Source organism: Mustelus asterias, chromosome 8, assembly GCF_964213995.1.
Source record: "Mustelus asterias chromosome 8, sMusAst1.hap1.1, whole genome shotgun sequence".
In the NCBI taxonomy this organism is placed as follows: domain Eukaryota; kingdom Metazoa; phylum Chordata; class Chondrichthyes; order Carcharhiniformes; family Triakidae; genus Mustelus; species Mustelus asterias.
Genome location: NC_135808.1, coordinates 25989940 through 26008388, shown reverse-complemented (window position 1 = coordinate 26008388; position 18449 = coordinate 25989940). Strand labels below are relative to the sequence as shown.

The 18449-nt window shown below is 48.1% G+C and overlaps 1 protein-coding gene across 1 annotated transcript in view; it reads right to left on the bottom strand.

Moving 5' to 3' along the window:
• Positions 1–18449, bottom strand: part of hsd17b8 (hydroxysteroid (17-beta) dehydrogenase 8) — a 46923-nt gene that overhangs the window by 11750 nt on the left and 16724 nt on the right. Inside the window, exons 7-10 of the mRNA XM_078217591.1 lie at positions 6390–6644; positions 3826–3942; positions 3089–3184; positions 668–753 (exon numbers count right to left, since the gene is read on the bottom strand). Of these exons, the coding sequence (XP_078073717.1) occupies positions 668–753; positions 3089–3184; positions 3826–3942; positions 6390–6644 (554 nt within the window). The remainder of the gene's footprint in view (positions 1–667; positions 754–3088; positions 3185–3825; positions 3943–6389; positions 6645–18449) is intronic.

The window sequence follows — 18449 nt, the reverse complement described above, 5'->3', positions numbered from 1 at the left end:
TCTAGACAGCCATATGAACGGAGTGGGAATGGAGGGATACAAAAGAATGGTCTAGTTTGGACCAGGGAGCGGCACGGGCTTGGAGGGCCGAAGGGCCTGTTCCTGTGCTGTAATGTTCTTTGTTCTTGTTTGTTCTCAATGTCATTACCATCGCTGACGCACCCTATATCGACATCCTGGAGGTTACCACTGATGAAAAGCTGAACTGGACTAGCCATATAAATACTGTGGTTACCAGAGCAGGTCAAAGTCTAGGAATCCTGTGGCGAGTAAATCACCTCCTGACTCCCCAAAGCCTGTCCACCATCTACAAGACACGAGTTAGGAGTGTGATGGAATACTCCCCACTTGCCTGGATGGGTGCAGCTCCAACAACACTCAAGAAGCTCGACATTGTCCAGGACAAAGCAGCTCACTGGATTGGCACCACATTCACCAATGCACAGGCGCAGCAGTGTGTACCGTGTACAAGATGCACTGCAGCAACTCGTTCACTGTCATTGGATCAAGATCTTGAAACTCCCCCCACCCCCCAAAGCACTGTGGCTGAATGTACACCAGACAGACTGCAGAGGCTCAATGGTAAACTGCACGCAAAGTAGTACGCAGCATCAATATGACAGAGTATAACACACACACACATACTTGAAGACACAGTGTGGAGTACCTGGCCAGTTCTTTCGCACTGGTCTTTGTCAGGGCCACAACTCCAGCTTTGGATGCTGTGTAATTTGCCTGTCCCACATTTCCCACCTGAAAAAGTGCATCAAAGGATGAGTAAGTCTCACAGAGACGCAAAGCAATCGCCCCACTCCTGTCAAACACCCCAAAATCAGTCTCACCATCTACCTACCCACCCACCTTTCTCCCCACAGCAGGTTCTCCGTCAGGCTCAACCTGAGCAGTGAAGGGCTGTGTGAAGCCCTCTGCCCTCCAACGCCACCCCACCATCTGCCAGATATTAACCCCACAGCTCGCTGCCCGGGGTCAGTTTCATTCCGGGGGCATTCACTTGGATCTCAAATCTAACAGTGAGGTTGAAGGGCACAGGCCTGGGCACTTTACTGGGCCAGATGCTGCTTTCTCCGCACCCCCCCCTCCCACTCCCACCACCCACCCACCCCCGCACACCACACACCACCCCCCCCCCCCCCCCCCCCACCCCCACCATAGGGACTGCAGCGTTTCAAGAAGGCAGCTCACCACCACCTTCTCAAGGGCAACTAGGGATGGGCAATAAGTGCTGGGACGAGCCAGCGACATCCACATCTCATAACTGAACTTAAAATTAAATCACTCCAGGTTTTTGTCCAAATTTATATTTATACGTATGTAACCCTTTCGACCCTCAACATCCTCATATTACATCTCTCCCAAACTATTTGTCCAAAGGACTAACTTCAAACTTCACTCAAGGATGGCACAGTGGTTAACACTTACGTCTCACAGTGCCAGGGACCTGGGTTCAATTTCAGCCTCAGGTGACGGTCTGTGTGGAATTTGCACATTCTCCCTGTGTCTGCGTGGGTTTCCTCCGGGTGCTCCAGTTTCCTCCCACAGTCCAAAAATGTGCGGGTTAAGTTGATTGGCCGTGCTAAATTGCCCCTCGTTTTGGGGGGATTAGCATGGTAAATATGTTATGGGGATTGGGCCTGTTGTCGGTGCAAGCTCAATGGGCCAAATGGCCTCCTCCTATACTGCAGGGATTCTATGATTCAATCTTCTGGAACCGCTGCAATCCCTGTGGTGCAGATATATCTACAGCGCTGTTAGGGAGGGAGTTTCAGAATTTTGACCCAGCGACACTGACAGAATGGAGATAGATGTGTGAAGAAACTCTTCCTGAAATCACCCCTTGAACGAATCAGCTCTCACACCCCCCTTTCCTGCCCCCCACGTGTTCTCAAACCTCTCACCAGAATGAGAGTTTGTCTCCCAGAACAAAACCCCTCACAAGGAACGCATGGGAGATATAGGGCAGAAAGTGTCAGCCGGGGAGAGAGAACAAAAACACACACACAAGCATCTCCCACCCACTTAATTATTCATTCAGGGGATGTGGGTGTCGCTGGGTCGGGCCAGCATTTAGTACCCTCCATAACTGCCCTTGAACTGAGTCTCGCTCGGCCATTTCAGAGGGCATTTAAGAGTCAACCACATTGCTGTGGGTCTGGAGCCAAAAGTGCGCCAGACCAGGTAAGGACAGCAGATTTCCTTCCCTCAAGGACATTACTAAACCAGATGGGTTTTTATAACAATTAACAATGATTTCATGGTCAGCATTAAACTTTTAATTCCAGATTTTTATTGATTTCAAATTTCACCATTTGCCGTGGTATGATTCGAACCCAGGTCCCCAGAGCATTATCCTGGTTATCTGGGTCACTAGCCCAGTGACAATGCCACTACACACCTCCTCCCCCCAGTTAAGTGCCTAGAGTACTTGTAAAGAGAGACTCCTGGGTAGTTACTTGGAAGCAGACATATTGTAAATAAAACTATTATTAATAAAATAATTATCTGAAGTTTCGTACTTCACGAACTGGCTTGGGATTGAGTTAACAATAAGTTAGTTTCAAGTCAGGATGGTGTGTAGCTTGATGGGGAACTTGGATGTGGAGGTGTTCCCAAGCACTTGCGACCCCTGTCCTTCTAGGTCGTGGAGGTCCAGATCTGGAAGCTGCTGTCAATTAAGTAAATTAAACAGCTGTAGAGAGAACAAAGACCCCAACCAGCCAGGGCTATCCCATCGCACTGTGGCACAGGGCGGCACGGTGGCACAGTGGTTAGCATTGCTGCTGCACAGCGGTAGTCTCTCAGGTTCAATTCCCGGCTTGGGTCACTGTGTGGAGTTTGCATGTTCTCCCTGTGTCTGCGTGGGATTCCTCCAGGTGCCCTGGTTTCCTCCCACAGTCCGAAAAATGTGCTTGTTAGTTGCATTGGCCGTGCTAAATTTTCCCTCAGTGTACCTGAACAAGCGCTGAAGTATGGCAACTGGGGGGTTTTCATAGTAACTTCATTGCAGTGTTAATATAAGCTTACTTGTGACACTAATGAAATAAATAATATAATGCCCATCTGTCCTTACCTTACCCACAATGCTGCCTACATTGATGATGGAGCCCTTCTTGGCACCATTGGCAATCAACGCCTTGGCGACCGCCTGGGTCACCAGGAATGTACCCTGTGGAGATACAATGCCAGAGTAAAAGATCAGCAGAGCAGATCGAGAAAGAAATCTCAGAATCTTCCTGGTTTCAGTAAGATCACCTCCTTAAACATTGTAGAGTACACAACACTTTCTATTCAAAACTCTCATAAGACAGCCCTTTCTCTCTAGTCTTAGAACCTTTGTCACACAATGTCTCTTGGTGACTGTAGGATAAGAAAATAAAAGATCCTGCCTTCTCCACAATCTCAGTGTATTCAACATCCTAACCGTTCGCTGTGTGGATCTGTCTCCACACTCTCAGACAGTGCATTCCAGATCCTAACCACTCGCTGAGTGTGGCAGAGACAGATTCACACAGCGAGTGGTTCGGATCTGAATGAACTGTCTGAGAGTGTGGTGGAGACATGAATCACGGCCTTCTAAAGGGGAATTGGAGTATGTTCGGAAGAGGAAGACGGTGCGGGGAATTTTGGGGATAAGGCAGGGGAATCGTACTGGGAAACGATGGAAAGGAAAACAGACCGCTTTCTATAACCAGAGGCTAACCTGCGACATTTGGTGAACAGGCAGCTGAACAAGTGTCCCACGGTGTCTGATTCCCTCCTGCACCATTCCCCTGCCCTTCCCAACACCCAATCTTCAATGTTACACACCTTCAAATTAACCTTTAGAACCTGGTCAAAGGCTTCTTCCTGCATCTTCAGTAGTAAGCTATCCATGGTGATTCCTGCGCAGTTCACAGCCACACATGGAGGACGGGAAAACTGCGCCTGAAAGACAAAAAAGGTATAAACATCTGGGGACACGTACCAACCAACTCAAGAACAACTTCTTCCCTGCTGCCATCAGACCTTTGAATGGATCTACCTCACATTAAGTCTACACCCTAGCTGTGACTGTAACTCTACATTCTGCACCCTCTTCTTTCCTTCTCTATGAACAGTATGTTTTGTCCATACAGCATGCAAGAAACAATACTTTTCACTGCATGTTAATACATGTGACAATAATAAATCAAATCAAATCAAAACAGTAAAAGGGCGTGGTGGCAGCAAGAGAATGATCCATGAAACTGTCACTCCTCGTAAACAAGGTCAAAGACTAGCTTCAGACCATAGCGACCCCCTCCCTGTGGCCTGTCCTTTGGTCTTGCCCTCCTGTTCCTAATGGCCTGCCCCCTCATTCTGAGACCATGCCCCCCCGCAGCTGGTTCCAGACCTCCAGCCACGGGAAAACACCCTTCCTGCATCAACCCCGACGGGCCCTGTAAGAATTTTGTATGTTTGAATGAGGTCACCTCACATTCTTTCAAACTCTAGAGAATACAGGCCCAGTCTGCTCAATCTCTCCTCATAGGACAATGCCGCCATCCCAAGGATCAGTCTGGTGAACTTCCGTTGTACTCCCTCTATATCCTTCCTTACACAGGAAGATAACACTGCGCACAATACTGCAGGCGAGGTCTCACCAAGGCTTTATACAATTGCAGCAAAACATTTTCACTCCCGAACTCAAATCCTCTCACGATGAAGGCCAACGAACCATTTGCCCTCCTAACTTCTTGCAGCACCTGCCTGCTCGCTTTTCCTGACTCACGAACAAGGACATCCAGTCCCTTTGGATGTAAGCACTTCCCAACCTCTCAGCATTTAAGAAATACTCTGTGGGAACCTCCATTCCTCCTAAAGTGGATAACCTCGCACTTATCCACAGCGCATTTCATCCGCCACGTTCTTGCCCACTCATGTAGGTTGTCCAAATCCCCTCGAAGCCGCCTTGCGGCAGCCTCACAACTCACATTCCCATCTCGTCTTGTGACAGAGAGCTGAACTCGATCCTATTGAACGGTATTGGCTTCCAGAGTGAATCAATCACAGCAGGTTAATGAAGCTCGCCTGGTCTTAAACTTCAGAAAAGGGAAACCAGTCAAACGGGTGATCAAATTTTCGAATGGTGAACAGAGGGGAGAAAGCCGCTCAGGGCAAATTGTAAATGGTGCTTGTTTGAAATTTCGTATTCCTGTGTTTGCCCTGATGAGTGCAAGATGAAAGGCTTCAGCAACACACCTCTCTTTTCAGCAATAATATGGATGGCAGATCATAGAATCCCGACAGTGCAGAAAGAAGCCTTTAAGCCCACCGAGCCTGCATTGACAACAATCCCACCGAGCTTGCATTCACAACAATCCCACCGAGCCTGCATTGACAACAATCCCACCGAGCCTGCATTGACAACAATCCCATCGAGCCTGCATTCACAACAATCCCATCGAGCCTGCATTGACAACAGTCCCACCGAGCCTGCATTCACAACAATCCCATCGAGCCTGCATTGACAACAGTCCCACCGAGCCTGCATTCACAACAATCCCACCGAGCCTGCATTCACAACAATCCCACCGAGCCTGCATTCACAACAATCCCACCGAGCCTGCATTCACAACAATCCCACCGAGCCTGCATTCACAACAATCCCACCGAGCCTGCATTCACAACAATCCCACCGAGCCTGCATTGACAACAATCCCACCGAGCCTGCATTGACAACAATCCCACCCAGGCCCTATCATCGTAACCCCGCATATTTACCCTTTAAATCCCCCCACACTAAAGGATGTTTAGCATGGCCAATCAACCTAATCTGCACATCTTTGGACTGTGGGAGGAGCACCTGAAGGAAACCCACGCAGACATGGGGAGAATGTGCAAACTCCACACAGACAGTGACGCGAGGTCAGAATTGAACCCGGGTCCCTGGCGCTGTGAGGCAGCAGCGCTAACCACTGTGCCACCGTGCCGCTCCATAAGTATTAGTTCAGATAAGTATTAGTTTCTCAGAAGAAAAGTATTCTGATGATTCTACAGCATATTTGATTGCTTAGCACGTGTTCTCTTGCAGTGTTAATTGGTACAATATGAAAACACCTTTTGTATCTGGCGTGAATTAATAATTTACTTCTGATATTTATCTTTAAAAATTAACACAAATAAATCTCTATATTTAGTTGTGAAAGAGCTTCCAAGTATTTACACTTTCCATAAGTTTCCATGAAATCTGATGAGTCTTGGGTGCTGAATGAAAATGGGTGGTTCAAGGGGTCTATTCCCCTGCCTGGGTGGTCCGCAGGCAAAAGCGTTTGAGCACCCCTGCTTCAGAGACAGTTATCAGGCCGGGCAGTAGGTGCAAAGCTCCTGAAGCCAGCGTCGCCACCTCCTACCTGAATGTCAGCCATGAGCTTGTGGACGCTCTCAGAGGACGTCACGTCGGTGAGGAACGCAGAGTGCCGCTGTTGGTCAGAGGGCAGACTCCGCAGGGTCTCTGCAGCCGCGCTTTCGTCAATATCCACCACTGCCACCGAGGCTCCATCTCGAGCGAAGCGCTGGCAGACAGCTCGCCCAATCCCGCTGCCACCACCTACAAGATCGCAGAGAAACATAGAAGCAGGAGTAGGCCAATCGGCCCTTTGAGCCTGCTGGCCATTCATTTCATTTATTTATTAGTCCCAAGTAAGGCTTACATTAACACTGCAATGAAGTTACTGTGAAATTCCCCGAGTCGCCACACTCCGGCACCTGTTCGAGTCAATGCACCTAACCAGCACGTCTTTCAGACTGGGAGGAAACCGGAGCACCCGGAGGAAACCCGCGCAGGCATGGGGAGAATGTGCAAATTCCACACTGACAATGAGCCAAGTCAGGAATGAAACCAGGTCCCTGGAGCTGTGAGGCAGCAGTGCTAACCACTGTGCCACCCCGCATGATCATGTCTGATCATCGAAATCAATATCCTGATCCCGCCTTCCCCCCAAAACCCTTGATCCCTTTTGCCCCTAGAGCTATATCTAATTTCTTCTTGAAATCAGACAACATCTTGGACGCAACTATTTTCTGTGGCAGTGAATTCCACAGATTCACCACCCTCTGGGTGAAAACATTTCTCCTCACCTCAGTTCTAAAAGGTTTACCCCTTATCCTCAAACTATGACCCCTGGTTCTGGACTCCCCCACCATTGGGAACATTCATTCCGAATCTACCCTGTCTAATCCTGTTAGAATTTTATCAGTGTCTTATAAGCATGGGGCATGAATAAAGGTAAAGGCAAAATACTGCAGATGCTGGAATCTGAAACAGAAATAGAAAATAGAAAATCTGACAGCATCTGTGGGGAGCCAATGTTTTGAGTCTAAATGACCCTTCATCAGAGCATGGACCCTACATCAGACAGTGGAAGGGGCAGTGAGAGTGAACAGCAGTGGAAGGAGCATCAGCTCTGACAAAGGGTCATCCAGGCTCGAAACGTTGGCTCTATTCTCGCTCCACAGACGCTGTAAGACCTGCTGAGATTTTCCAGCATTTTCTGTTTTTGCACAAGTAGAGGTAATTGAGACGAGCGCTGGGCCCCATGTTAACACTGAGGGACTCCACACAGTAATCCTACAATAGGAAACCAACAGGGAGCGAAAGGGGTGGAGGGAGAGAGAAAGAGAAAGCGAGAATGAATGAGTGAGAGAGAGAGTGACAGAAAAGGAGCAAGAGAAAAATCAAGACAGAGAGAGAGAAAGACAGCACGGGACAGAAAGCAAGACAGAGTGCGGACAAGATAGCAAATGAGAGAAGAAAGAGAGTGCATGAGAGAGAATGAGAAGGAGAGTGAGAATGAGACAGAGAGCAAGTGAGAGAAGTGAGACAGAGCAAGAGAGTGAGCAAGAGAGAGAGCAGCAATAAGAGTGAGCAAGATAGAGATGGGGAGAAGGAGAGTGAGAGAGAGGAAAAGTGTGGAGTGCTTCTGGTTGTGGGGAGTGCAGGAGGGTCATTAGGAGGCGAGTGAGATAACTGAGGGTGCAGCAGGAAGTAGCACAGAGTGGTTTGATCTAGGAGGGGTTGCACATCGTCACTCTGATGCCAGAAGTAGAGGAGTGGAGATGTTGGACATGGATTCCCATGCTCGACTGAGTTTGGAGTGTGTGGTGAAGATAAACAGTTGATACTAAATGAAGCCCCTCAATCTGAAGGACAGCAGTGGGCAGGGCAGTGAGAGTAGAAGTGGACAGGCAGTGATGGTGGCACTGGAAGGGGAGTGAGAGTGGCAGTGGATGGGGCAGTGAGAGTGGAAGGGGCAGTGAAAGTGGCAGTGAGAGTGGCAGTGTGGCAGAGTGAGTGGCAGTGGAAGTGGCAATGAGAGTGGCAGTGGAAGTCAAGAGGTAAATTGGTTGCAATGTGAGGGGGAGATCTAACAGATGTGATTATGGGGCAATAAATGGAGTTGAGGGAACGCTGAGGGGCAAAGGGTGGGGGGGGTGTTGGAGGAAAGTGTTTTGTAATGTTTTATAGTGAGAGAGTGGAGAGCAGCATTGACTGGCTGCAAGGGAAGGAAGAAGCTTAGGGTATGGGGTGGGGTGGGGTGGGGTGGGGAGGGGAGGAGATACTCAATGTCTCCCTGTGTGCTCCACTCTCTCTCTGGATGTGTATGTGTGCATTGAGGTTTCAGGCTGAGCTCTGCGCCAGGGACACACTCAGTGATTGAGAGACGTTCCCCGGGAATCTGACCTTTGCCCCCTTCGCGGCTGCGTTTTGAGCTGACAGCAGCCGACGGGCTGGCAAGTTCTGTCTCGCGGAGGAGGGGGTGCCGCTTCATTCACACATTTCATGCTAATGAATGCTCGGCACCACTTATTAATATTCATATTTACCTGTCACCAGCGCCAGCCGCGAGCTGAGCCTCAGCTTGGCCGCCGCCATGACAGCGTAGAGTGGATGAGGGGCGGAGCCGCTTCAGGGAGGTAGTCGCGCCTGCGCGCGCGCGCACACACACCCTCGCCGGCTCTGCAGCGCCACTGGGAGACCTGCGGGGGCTGCCGGAATCGCAGTTTCAGGGTGACTGCAATCCACCTCGTGTTGAAGTTGGTACATGGGATGGGAGTGCCTGTGGTGCCAAAAGTACCCGTGGGTTGAGAGAGGGACTAAACCCCACCAAGTGGGATTTTGCCAGCCCTGACACGTCCGTGCACCGCTGTGGTCGGGACGGGAACATTTGGAGATCGCTTAAAGGTCAATGGCTCACCAAAAGTCGATGGCAGCATGGTGGCACAGTGGATAGCACAGCTGCCCGACAGCGCCAGGGACCCGGGTTCAATTCCGGCCTCGGGTCACTCACTGTGTGGAGTTTGCACATTCTCTCCTTGTCTGCATGGGTTTCCTCCGGGTGAATCATAGAATCCCTACAGTACAGAAAGAGGCCATTCGGCCCATCGAATCTGCACCGACCACAATCCCACCCAGGCCCTACCCCCACATCCCTACATATTTATCCACTAATCCCTCTAACCTACGCATCTCAGGACATTAAGGGCAATTTTAGCATGGCCAATCAACCTAACCCGCACATCTTTGGACTGTGGGAGGAAACCGGAGAAAACCCACACAGACACGAGGAGAATGTGCAAACTCCACACAGACAGTGACCCAAGCCGGGAATCGAACCCAGGTTCCTGGAGCTGTGAAGCAGCAGTGCTAACCACTGTGCTACCGTGCCGCGGTGCTCCGGTTTCCTCCCACAGTCCAAAGACGTGCAGGTTAGGTGAATTGACCATGCAAAATTGCCCCTTAGTGTCAGATGGACTAGTTAGATTAAATGCATGGGTTATGGGGATAGGGCCTGGGTGGGATTATGGTCGGTGCATACTCGATGGGCCGAATGGCCTCCTTCTGCTCTGTCGGGATTCTATGAAATGTTCAGAGTGTAGGAATGCGGCAGTTGGTCAAGTTGCTTGCCATTTCAACACACCACCCTGCTATCCTGTCCACATGTTCATCCTTGGCCTTTTGCAATGTTCCAATGAAGCCCAGTGTAAACTGGAGAAACAGCATCTCATCTTCCAATTGGGCATTTTACTGAACATTGAGTTCAACAATTTCAGAGCATGAACTCTTTCCTCCACCTCCACTCATTTCCATTTATTTTATTTCATTTCTTCTTTTCATCTTCTTCATCCATTTTTGTCGCCTTTTATTTTTATTTTTCTATTTCTAAAATCTTGATTAAAGGAGTATGCTGGGAGATATCGGGGGATTGTTTGAGAGTGTAAACTTGGTAGTTAATTAAGTACCATTATCTGAACCGGACAGCTATTTGGAAAGGGACTACATATGGAGCCTATGGAACCAAGTATGCACTCATTGCTGTAGACCTACAAGGTGAGGGACTCCTGGAAACATATAGCCACGTAGCCAAAGGAATGATCAATACCATTGAGGCCCAGGTCAAAGGGCGGGCATGCGACAATCTTGCCAGAGATCACAGAATCATAGAATCTCTACAGTGCAGAAGGAGGCCATTTGGCCCATCGAGTCTGCACCGACAACAAACCCACTTGAGCCCCATCCCCGTAACCCTACATATTTACCCCGCTAATCCCTCTAATTTATGCATCCCGAGACACTAAGGGGCAACTTAGCATGGCCAATGCACCTAACCCGCACATCTTTGGACTGTGGGAGGAAACCGGAGCACCCGGAGGAAACCCACGCAGACACGAGGAGAATGTGCAAACTCCACACAGACAGTGACCCAAGCCGGGAATCGAACCCAGGTGATAGGTGAGGTTAGGTCCGACATTGAAGATTTGAAATTTTGGAACCATTTCCCGACATTTATTCATCTCCCCAACGAATTAAATTTCTTAACACATTCTGGGACAGACATGAATTAGTAGTTATTCGATCAGAAGGAGGTCCAGTGAAGGGGGCTATAAAGTTCATTATGGTGGTACCACAGGAAAGGACATCCAATGAGGTCTTTAAGGATAGTTATAGTTTGGTATCATTAGGGACAGAAGAAGAGGGCTGGATTCACCGACCCAGATCGAAAGTATCCGTGACCCATAAGGATGGCCTGGCATATGTGAGCACAACAGAATGCTGCTCAGAATCAGAGCAAAGTAAAAGTTTATTTATTAGTGTCACAAATAGGCTTACATTAACACTGCAATGAAGTTACTGTGAAATTCCTCTAGTCGCCACACTCCGGCCGGTGCCTATTCAGGGCAGTGCACCTAACCAGCATGTCTTTCAGACTGTGGGAGGAAACTGGAGCACCCGGAGGAAACCCACACAGACACGGGGAGAATGTGCAAACTGCACACAGACAGTGACCCAAGCTGGGAATCGAACCCAGGTCCCAGGCACTGTGATGCAGCAGTGCTAACCACTGTGCCACCATGCCATCCTATTACATAGAGCATTACATAGTGTGTGCTTGTCGGATTCTCGAGCCTCTAGGTAATACCGGCAAGATAATAATTGACATCTTACTGTTAAAGGAGGCATTTAAAGCAGTGCAGGTGGGCTCCACACAGTGATGCATAATCACCCCGGAGACACAGATCATTCAGGGGTTTGCTTTGTGAAAGTAATCACAGTTTTTGTCTGCTAGTAGTAACGGACTCATTGACTGTGGGAGGCTTCCATTTGATGGGAAAAAACATCAGGATATGTGTTTGGTAATAATAATCAGGCCATAGTGACGGGGGTAATGTTACTATGGACCACCATAATGTGCTGTTATCAAAGAAAGTCAGCTAAACTGCCGGTGCCGGCAGTACCTCGCTATGCTCCTACAGCTCCCTGTAAGGAAGAAGCGGGAAAGTCAGGAACTGAAATTTACAGCTGGCTATCTGAGGGATTCGGAGAGGTATTCTCAACATCCTATTGGTCACCCAATGGCCAAAGGGGTGACTGAAAGGGTTAAAAATCACACAATCTCATAAGATGCAAGCTGAATCTCAATCACACAGGGAAAGATACGTGCTAGGGATAGGTTTTGATCAAAGTAATCCCAGATAAGGCTCAAGGACTATCTAATTGAATGATGTGCAGCTGCAGTTCATATAAGCCCATTCGAACAAGGAACAATGGAAAGGGAGGTTGAGATTCCACTGGTCAGAGATATGGCTGTCATTTCTTGACGATATAACATACACAAGTTTTAATTGGACACTATACCCTTATGTATGCATGATGTAACCATAACTATGATTGGATAGAGATAACTCCTATTTTATTGGTATATTCTAATTACTTGTAATCAAAGCTGAGTCTTTAATTACCTTTGTATTTCTGAATTTTTCACTCTGAATGCCCTCAATGGACATTCAGGGACCTATAGCTGGCTATAATAAAGTTCATCTGGAAACCACTCTGTTATTTTGTTTGGCGACTTGAGGGGAATGATAGTTTTTAAATACAAAAGGAAAACCATCATAACACTGCCAGTTACACATTCCGATCTCTTCATGGACACTCTTAGCACCATTCCTAGCCTATATCCTCACTGTTTACATCGTCTTTGTCTTTTTGTCTATGCCATTCTTATTAATTGCAGCCCCCAATCCCCTCATCCTCTTGTCCAATTTTCCTTGTCTCCAGTTCTCACAAAGTGTTGGCTCTATTCTCTCTCCATAGATGCTGTCAGACCTGCTGAGATTTTACAGCATTTTCTGTTTTTGTAATGGGTAATGGATGTTAATGGGCGGCATGGTAGCACAGTGGTTAGCTCTGCTGCTTCACAGCTCCAGGGACCTGGGTTCGATTCCCGGCTTGGGTCACTGTCTGTGTGGAGTTTGCACATTCTCCTTGTGTCTGTGTGGGTTTCCTCCGGGTGCTCCGCTTTCCTCCCACAGTCCAAAGATGTACGGGTTAGGTTGATTGGCCATGCTAAAATTGCCCCTTAGTGTCCTGGGATGCGTGGATTAGTGGGTAAAATATGTAGGGATATGGGGGTAGGGCCTGGGTGGGATTCTGGTCGGTGCAGACTCGATGGACCAAATGGCCTCTTTCTGTACTGTAGGGTTTCTATGATTTTTTTGGGCTGGAGGAAGTGGTGTGTATGTTCCCCACAGATCAATGTTTTGGGATCCTTGCCTTTCCTGATGTACATTAACGGCCTAGATCTTGGTGTGCAGGGGACAGTTTCAAAATCTGTGGGTAATACAGAAGTTGGAAGCATTGTAAACTGTGAGGGGGACAGCGTAGAACTTGAAAGGCACATAGACAAGTTGGTGATGTGTGTGGACAAATGCCAGGTGAACTTCAACGCAGAGGCAGAGGTAGGAGGGACACGGAGGGATAATATAAAATGAAGGATAAAACTCAAAAGGGGGTGCAGAAGCATTGGGTGTATAATGTGCATAAATTATTGAAGGTGGCAAACACGTTAAGAAACTAAAACATATGTAGTTCTGGGCTTTATTAATGGGACATAGAGTATAAGAGCAAGAGGGGGAGGGGAATGAGCGGCACGGTGGCTCGGTGGTTAGCACTGCTGCCTCACAGCGCCAGGAACCTGGGTTCAATTCCGGCCCCTCAGGTCACTGTCTGTGTGGAGTTTCCACATTCTCCCTGCGTCTGCGTGGGTTTCCTCCGGGTCCTCTGGTTTCCTCCCACAGTCCAAAAATGTGCGGATTAGGTTGATTGGCCATGCTACATTGACACTGCTGTCAGTGGGATTAGCAGGGTAAATATGTGGGATTATGGGAATAGGGCCTGGGTGGGATTGTGGTCGGTGAAGGCTCGTTGGGCCAAATGGCCTCCTGCATTGTAGGGATTCTGTGGATTCTATGGAGATTATGTTGAACTTGTACACAACCTTAGTTCAACCTCTGTTGCAGTGGTACAGTGGCACAGTGGTTAGTACTACTGCCTCACAGCGCTAGGGGCATGGGTTCGACTCCTGGCTTGGATCACTGTCTGTGCGGTGTCTGAGTGTTCTCCCCATGTCTTCGTGGGTTTCCTCCGGGTGCTCTGGTTTCCTCCCACAGTCCAAAGATATGCAGGTTAGGTGGATTGTCCATGCTAAATTGTCCCTTAGTGTCAGGGGGATTAGCAGGGTTTGTGGATAGGGCCTGGGTGGGACTGTTGTCGGTGCAGACTCAATGGGCCGAATAATCTCCTTCTGCACTGTGGGGATTTTATGATTCTATGGATAATTGCATTCAGTCTTGGATACTGCAATTTCAGAAAAAAGTGAAATCATTGGAGAAGGAACTTCAATGATGAAGATAGATTGGAAAAGTTAGAAGGCTGAGAGGTGATTTGACAGAGGTAGTCAAAATCAAATCTGGACAGAGTGTATTAGGAAACACCATTCCTGCTCCTGGAAGGATCTGGTGATCAGTAAAAGAAGCAAAATCAACATGAGAAAAATCTTTCTCACTTAGCAAGCGGCAAGGTTTAGGAATACACTGCCTGAGGGTGTAGTGGAGGCAGGATTGATTGCTGCATTCAAAACGCAATTAAAATGTTCTTTGCAAAGGAAGAATGTGCCAAGGTTATGGGGAGAAGGCTGGGGCGGGGGGAATGGCACTAGGTGAATTGCCCTTTCTGAAAGCCAGTGCTGATGCAATGGGCCAAATGGCCTCTTCTGCACCGTAACAGTTCTGATTACAGAACAGTAGTATCATTTGGCCCGTCATTCCAATGCTGGGTGCCTGCAAGAGCTATTTCGTCAATCCAGCCTTTCCCTACCCTATAGTTTTAAATCAATTGCCAAGACTCACGAGCAGAAATAGCAGACCAGGATTCTCCGACCTCATCCGCAGCCGGATTCTCCAACCTCACCCGGAGCCAAGATTCTCTGACCTCGCCCACAGCCGGAATTCTCCAGTCCCGCTGCTGTGAGTGGAGATTTTACTACGCGCCAGATTCCCTGTTCTTGCTGGCAGCGGTAGCAGGGTGTGAGAGACTGGAGAATTCCCGCCAGTTATTTTAAAAGGTTGTCCCTTATTTTGACTGTTTTTCTCACAACCCTTAAGGGATACGTTTTGTCTCATATGTTCAGACAGCCGGTGTGGGATTGATCCCGGGGGACTCTCTTGTCTTTGCATTTCTGTTTCTTTCTATGAGCCCTGACCTCACCCTCCCCCTCCGCAACCACCACCCCACTGCTCTTAGGGTCACCAGCAGCATGCCATGGGGCAGGAGTAGGCCACTCAGCCCTCGAGCTTGTTCCGCCATTCAATAAGATCATGGCTGCTCTGTTTGTGTAGAGTTCAGTAAGAGTTTTAACAACACCAGGTTAAAGTCCAACAGGTTTATTTGGTAGCGAATACCATAAGCTTTCGGAGCGCTGCTCCTTCGTCAGATGGAGTGGAAATGTGGGCATGCCCACTCCATCTGACGAAGGAGCAGCACTCCAAAAGCTTATGGTATTTGCTACCAAATAAACCTGTTGGACTTTAAGCTGGTGTTGTTAAAACTCTTACTGTGTTCACCCCAGTCCAACGCCGGCATCTCCACATCATGTGTAGAGTTCCACATTCCTCGTCCGACTCCTGATGACCATTGACTTCTATCTTAAAGATATTCAGTGTCCCCTCCCACACCACCTTCTGAGGCAGAGAGTTCCAAGTCGCTCAACCCTCTGAGAGAAAAAAACATCTAATCTTTATCCTAAAGGACGATTCCTAACTTTAAAACAGGGCCCTCCTAGCTCTGGGCTCACCCACAAGAAGAAATATCCTTCCCATGTCCACCTTGTCAACAGCTTTCAGGATCTTACACTTCAATCAAGTCACCCCCTCACTCTTTTAAATTCCAGTGGAAACAAGCTCAGTCTGTCCACCCTTTCCTCAGAAGACATTCCTCATTCCAGGTATCAATCCAATAAACCTCCTCTGAACCAGCTCCAATACATTGACATTGGGATGTTCCCAATGGTGTCCAGAACCAGGGGGTCACAATCTAAGGATACAGGGTAAACCATTGAGGACTGAGATGTGGAGAAATTTCTTCACCCAGAGAGTGGTCAGCCTATGGAATCCACTACCACAGAAAGCAGTTGAGCCCAAAACATTGTATATTTTCAAGAAGGAGTTAGGTATAGCTCTTGGGGCAAATCGGATTAAGGGATATGGGGGGAAGGCAGGATCAGGTTATTGAGTTGGATGATCAGCCTTGATCATAATGAATGGCAGAGCAGGCTGAAAAGGCCGAATGGCCTCCTCCTGCTCCTATTTTCCATGTCTCTATCCTTCCTTAAATAAGGATATCAAAACTGCAAACAATATTTGCGATGTGGTCTCGGCAATGCCTTGTATGACTGAAGCCTAGCATCCTTACTTTAATGTAAATTTCTCTCTTAATACAGGGTAGCAATGCATTAGCCTTCTTGATTACTAGCTGTACCTGCATATTGACTTTTTGTGACTCATGCACTAGAACACCCAGATCCCTCTGCACCTTGGAATTTTGCAGTCATTCTCCATTTAAATAATTCTCTTCTTTTTTATTCTTCCTGCCAAAGTGAACAACTTGGGTCACTGTCTGTGTGGAGTTTGCACATTCTCCTCGTGTCTGCGTGGGTTTCCTCCGGGTGCTCCGGTTTCCTCCACCAGTCCAAAGATGTGCGGATTAGGTTGACTGGCCATGGGAAAAAATTGTCCCTTAGTGTCCTGAGATGTGTAGGTTAGAGGGATTAGTGGGTAAATATGTAGGGATATGGGGGTAGGGCCTGGGTGGGATTGTGGTCGGTGCAGACTCGATGGGCCAAATGGCCTCTTTCTGCGCTGTAGGGTTTCTATGAAACTTCGCATTTCCCGCATTATGTGCCATCTGCCAAATTTTTTGCCCAATCACTCAACCTATCTATATCTATCTACAACCCTCGTCATAAATGATATATTGTCACAACTCCCCCACCCCCACCCCATTCTTTCCCCAGATTGAAGAGCCTCTTGTTTTATTCCATATGAGTTGGTCATCCTGAATCTTAATGTTTGCGAGTGATATAAAACTCGGTTAAGAAATGGTGATGAGGTTAGATGCTGACTTTCGGCATGACGAGAATGGAGAGGTGGGAGGGATGGGCTGCAGCAAACTTGGACGGCATTCAACGAGGGCTACGCTCTTTTTATTGTTAAAACAGGCGTGCAGGCCAATCAGTTGAAACTTTTGCCTCACCGGCTGTTCGGCCTGTGTCTGCAGTCCGTCGCATAGTGTCCGCTAAATCTTTATTTCGCTCAGGTTACTCTCTTTAAGATCAGGGCGCAAATATTCCGCAGAACTGAACAAGGTTCCATTACGGGCAGCGTTCTTATTGGCGACCATCTTGTTTCAGATGGTCAACATCACGTGGGCCGTGCTGGTCCCCGGGGATTTAATGTTGGGAAGTGGGAAGTGAGGCAATTGCGTTGAGAGGCCCGACACGGAAAGGCAGTGGACGGACACCCAAACCCTGATCCGGTGTCACCAGCACACGGAAAGGCCTGAATACCAGGACCAGCCCTGGAAACGATGATCATCATCAGGTATCCAGCTCACAGCAGGTGGCTCCCCTGCTGTGCATCACGCACTGTTCAAAATGAGGCGAGAAATAGCCCTTACTCAGAATCACAGAATTGTTATGGTGCAGAAGGAGGCCATTTGGCCCATCATATCTGCACCAGCTTTCCCAATGAGCATCGTGACTTCGTGCCATTCTCCTGCCTTTTCCCCGTGACCCCTGCACATTGTTTTTCTTCCCGTAATCATCTAATGCCCTCTCGAATGCCTCAATTGAACATAAGGTGGCTATACAGGAAACGCATGCCCCAAAGTAATATTTTGTTTTTCGTATTTTGTGCAACTGTGAATGAAGGACCGGAAATCCAGATAATCCCCGAATCTGGCCAGGAGCTTTCTGGATATGGCTAAATGAGGTGCCCTGAGAGAGAAATTACTTCCTCTCGCCTCCTCCCCATCACTCTTTGGAGCCACTAACCAAAGGACATGTTGCTCTTTCATTTGTTGTATTTTTGTGCTTTTCGAACACTTGGTTTTGGAATAATTGTTGAAATTTCACTTCAGCGCTCTTGAGAGTTGAATACTTTTTCAACGTTCCGGTTCGGAATAAATCTCCCCATTCTCGTGAGTAAAGCTTTTATGAGCATAGCTCGCAAAGGAGACAAGCAACAAGTGAAGCAAACTGTGCAAAGTGTAAAATATAGCACATTCCATTTAAAATCGACAGTTAACAACAGACGATTGTGAATGCATTTTTGTTGATTTTTTTTAAATGATCGATGTTCCAAGTTATTCCAGTCGGAAAGAAACGAGCTGGAATTGGAGTTGACCGCGTGGAGATATGGCCGACAAAGGCTTGATTTGACAGCCTGGCCTTGTTGCGAGACTGCCTCCTGCCCAGACTCAACACGTCTCAGCTCCGGTCTCCCACTTTATTTTGGAGCATAATTGTTCAGGATGCAGGATAATCCTGGCCATACTTTTTCTCTCTCTTCCTCTGGGG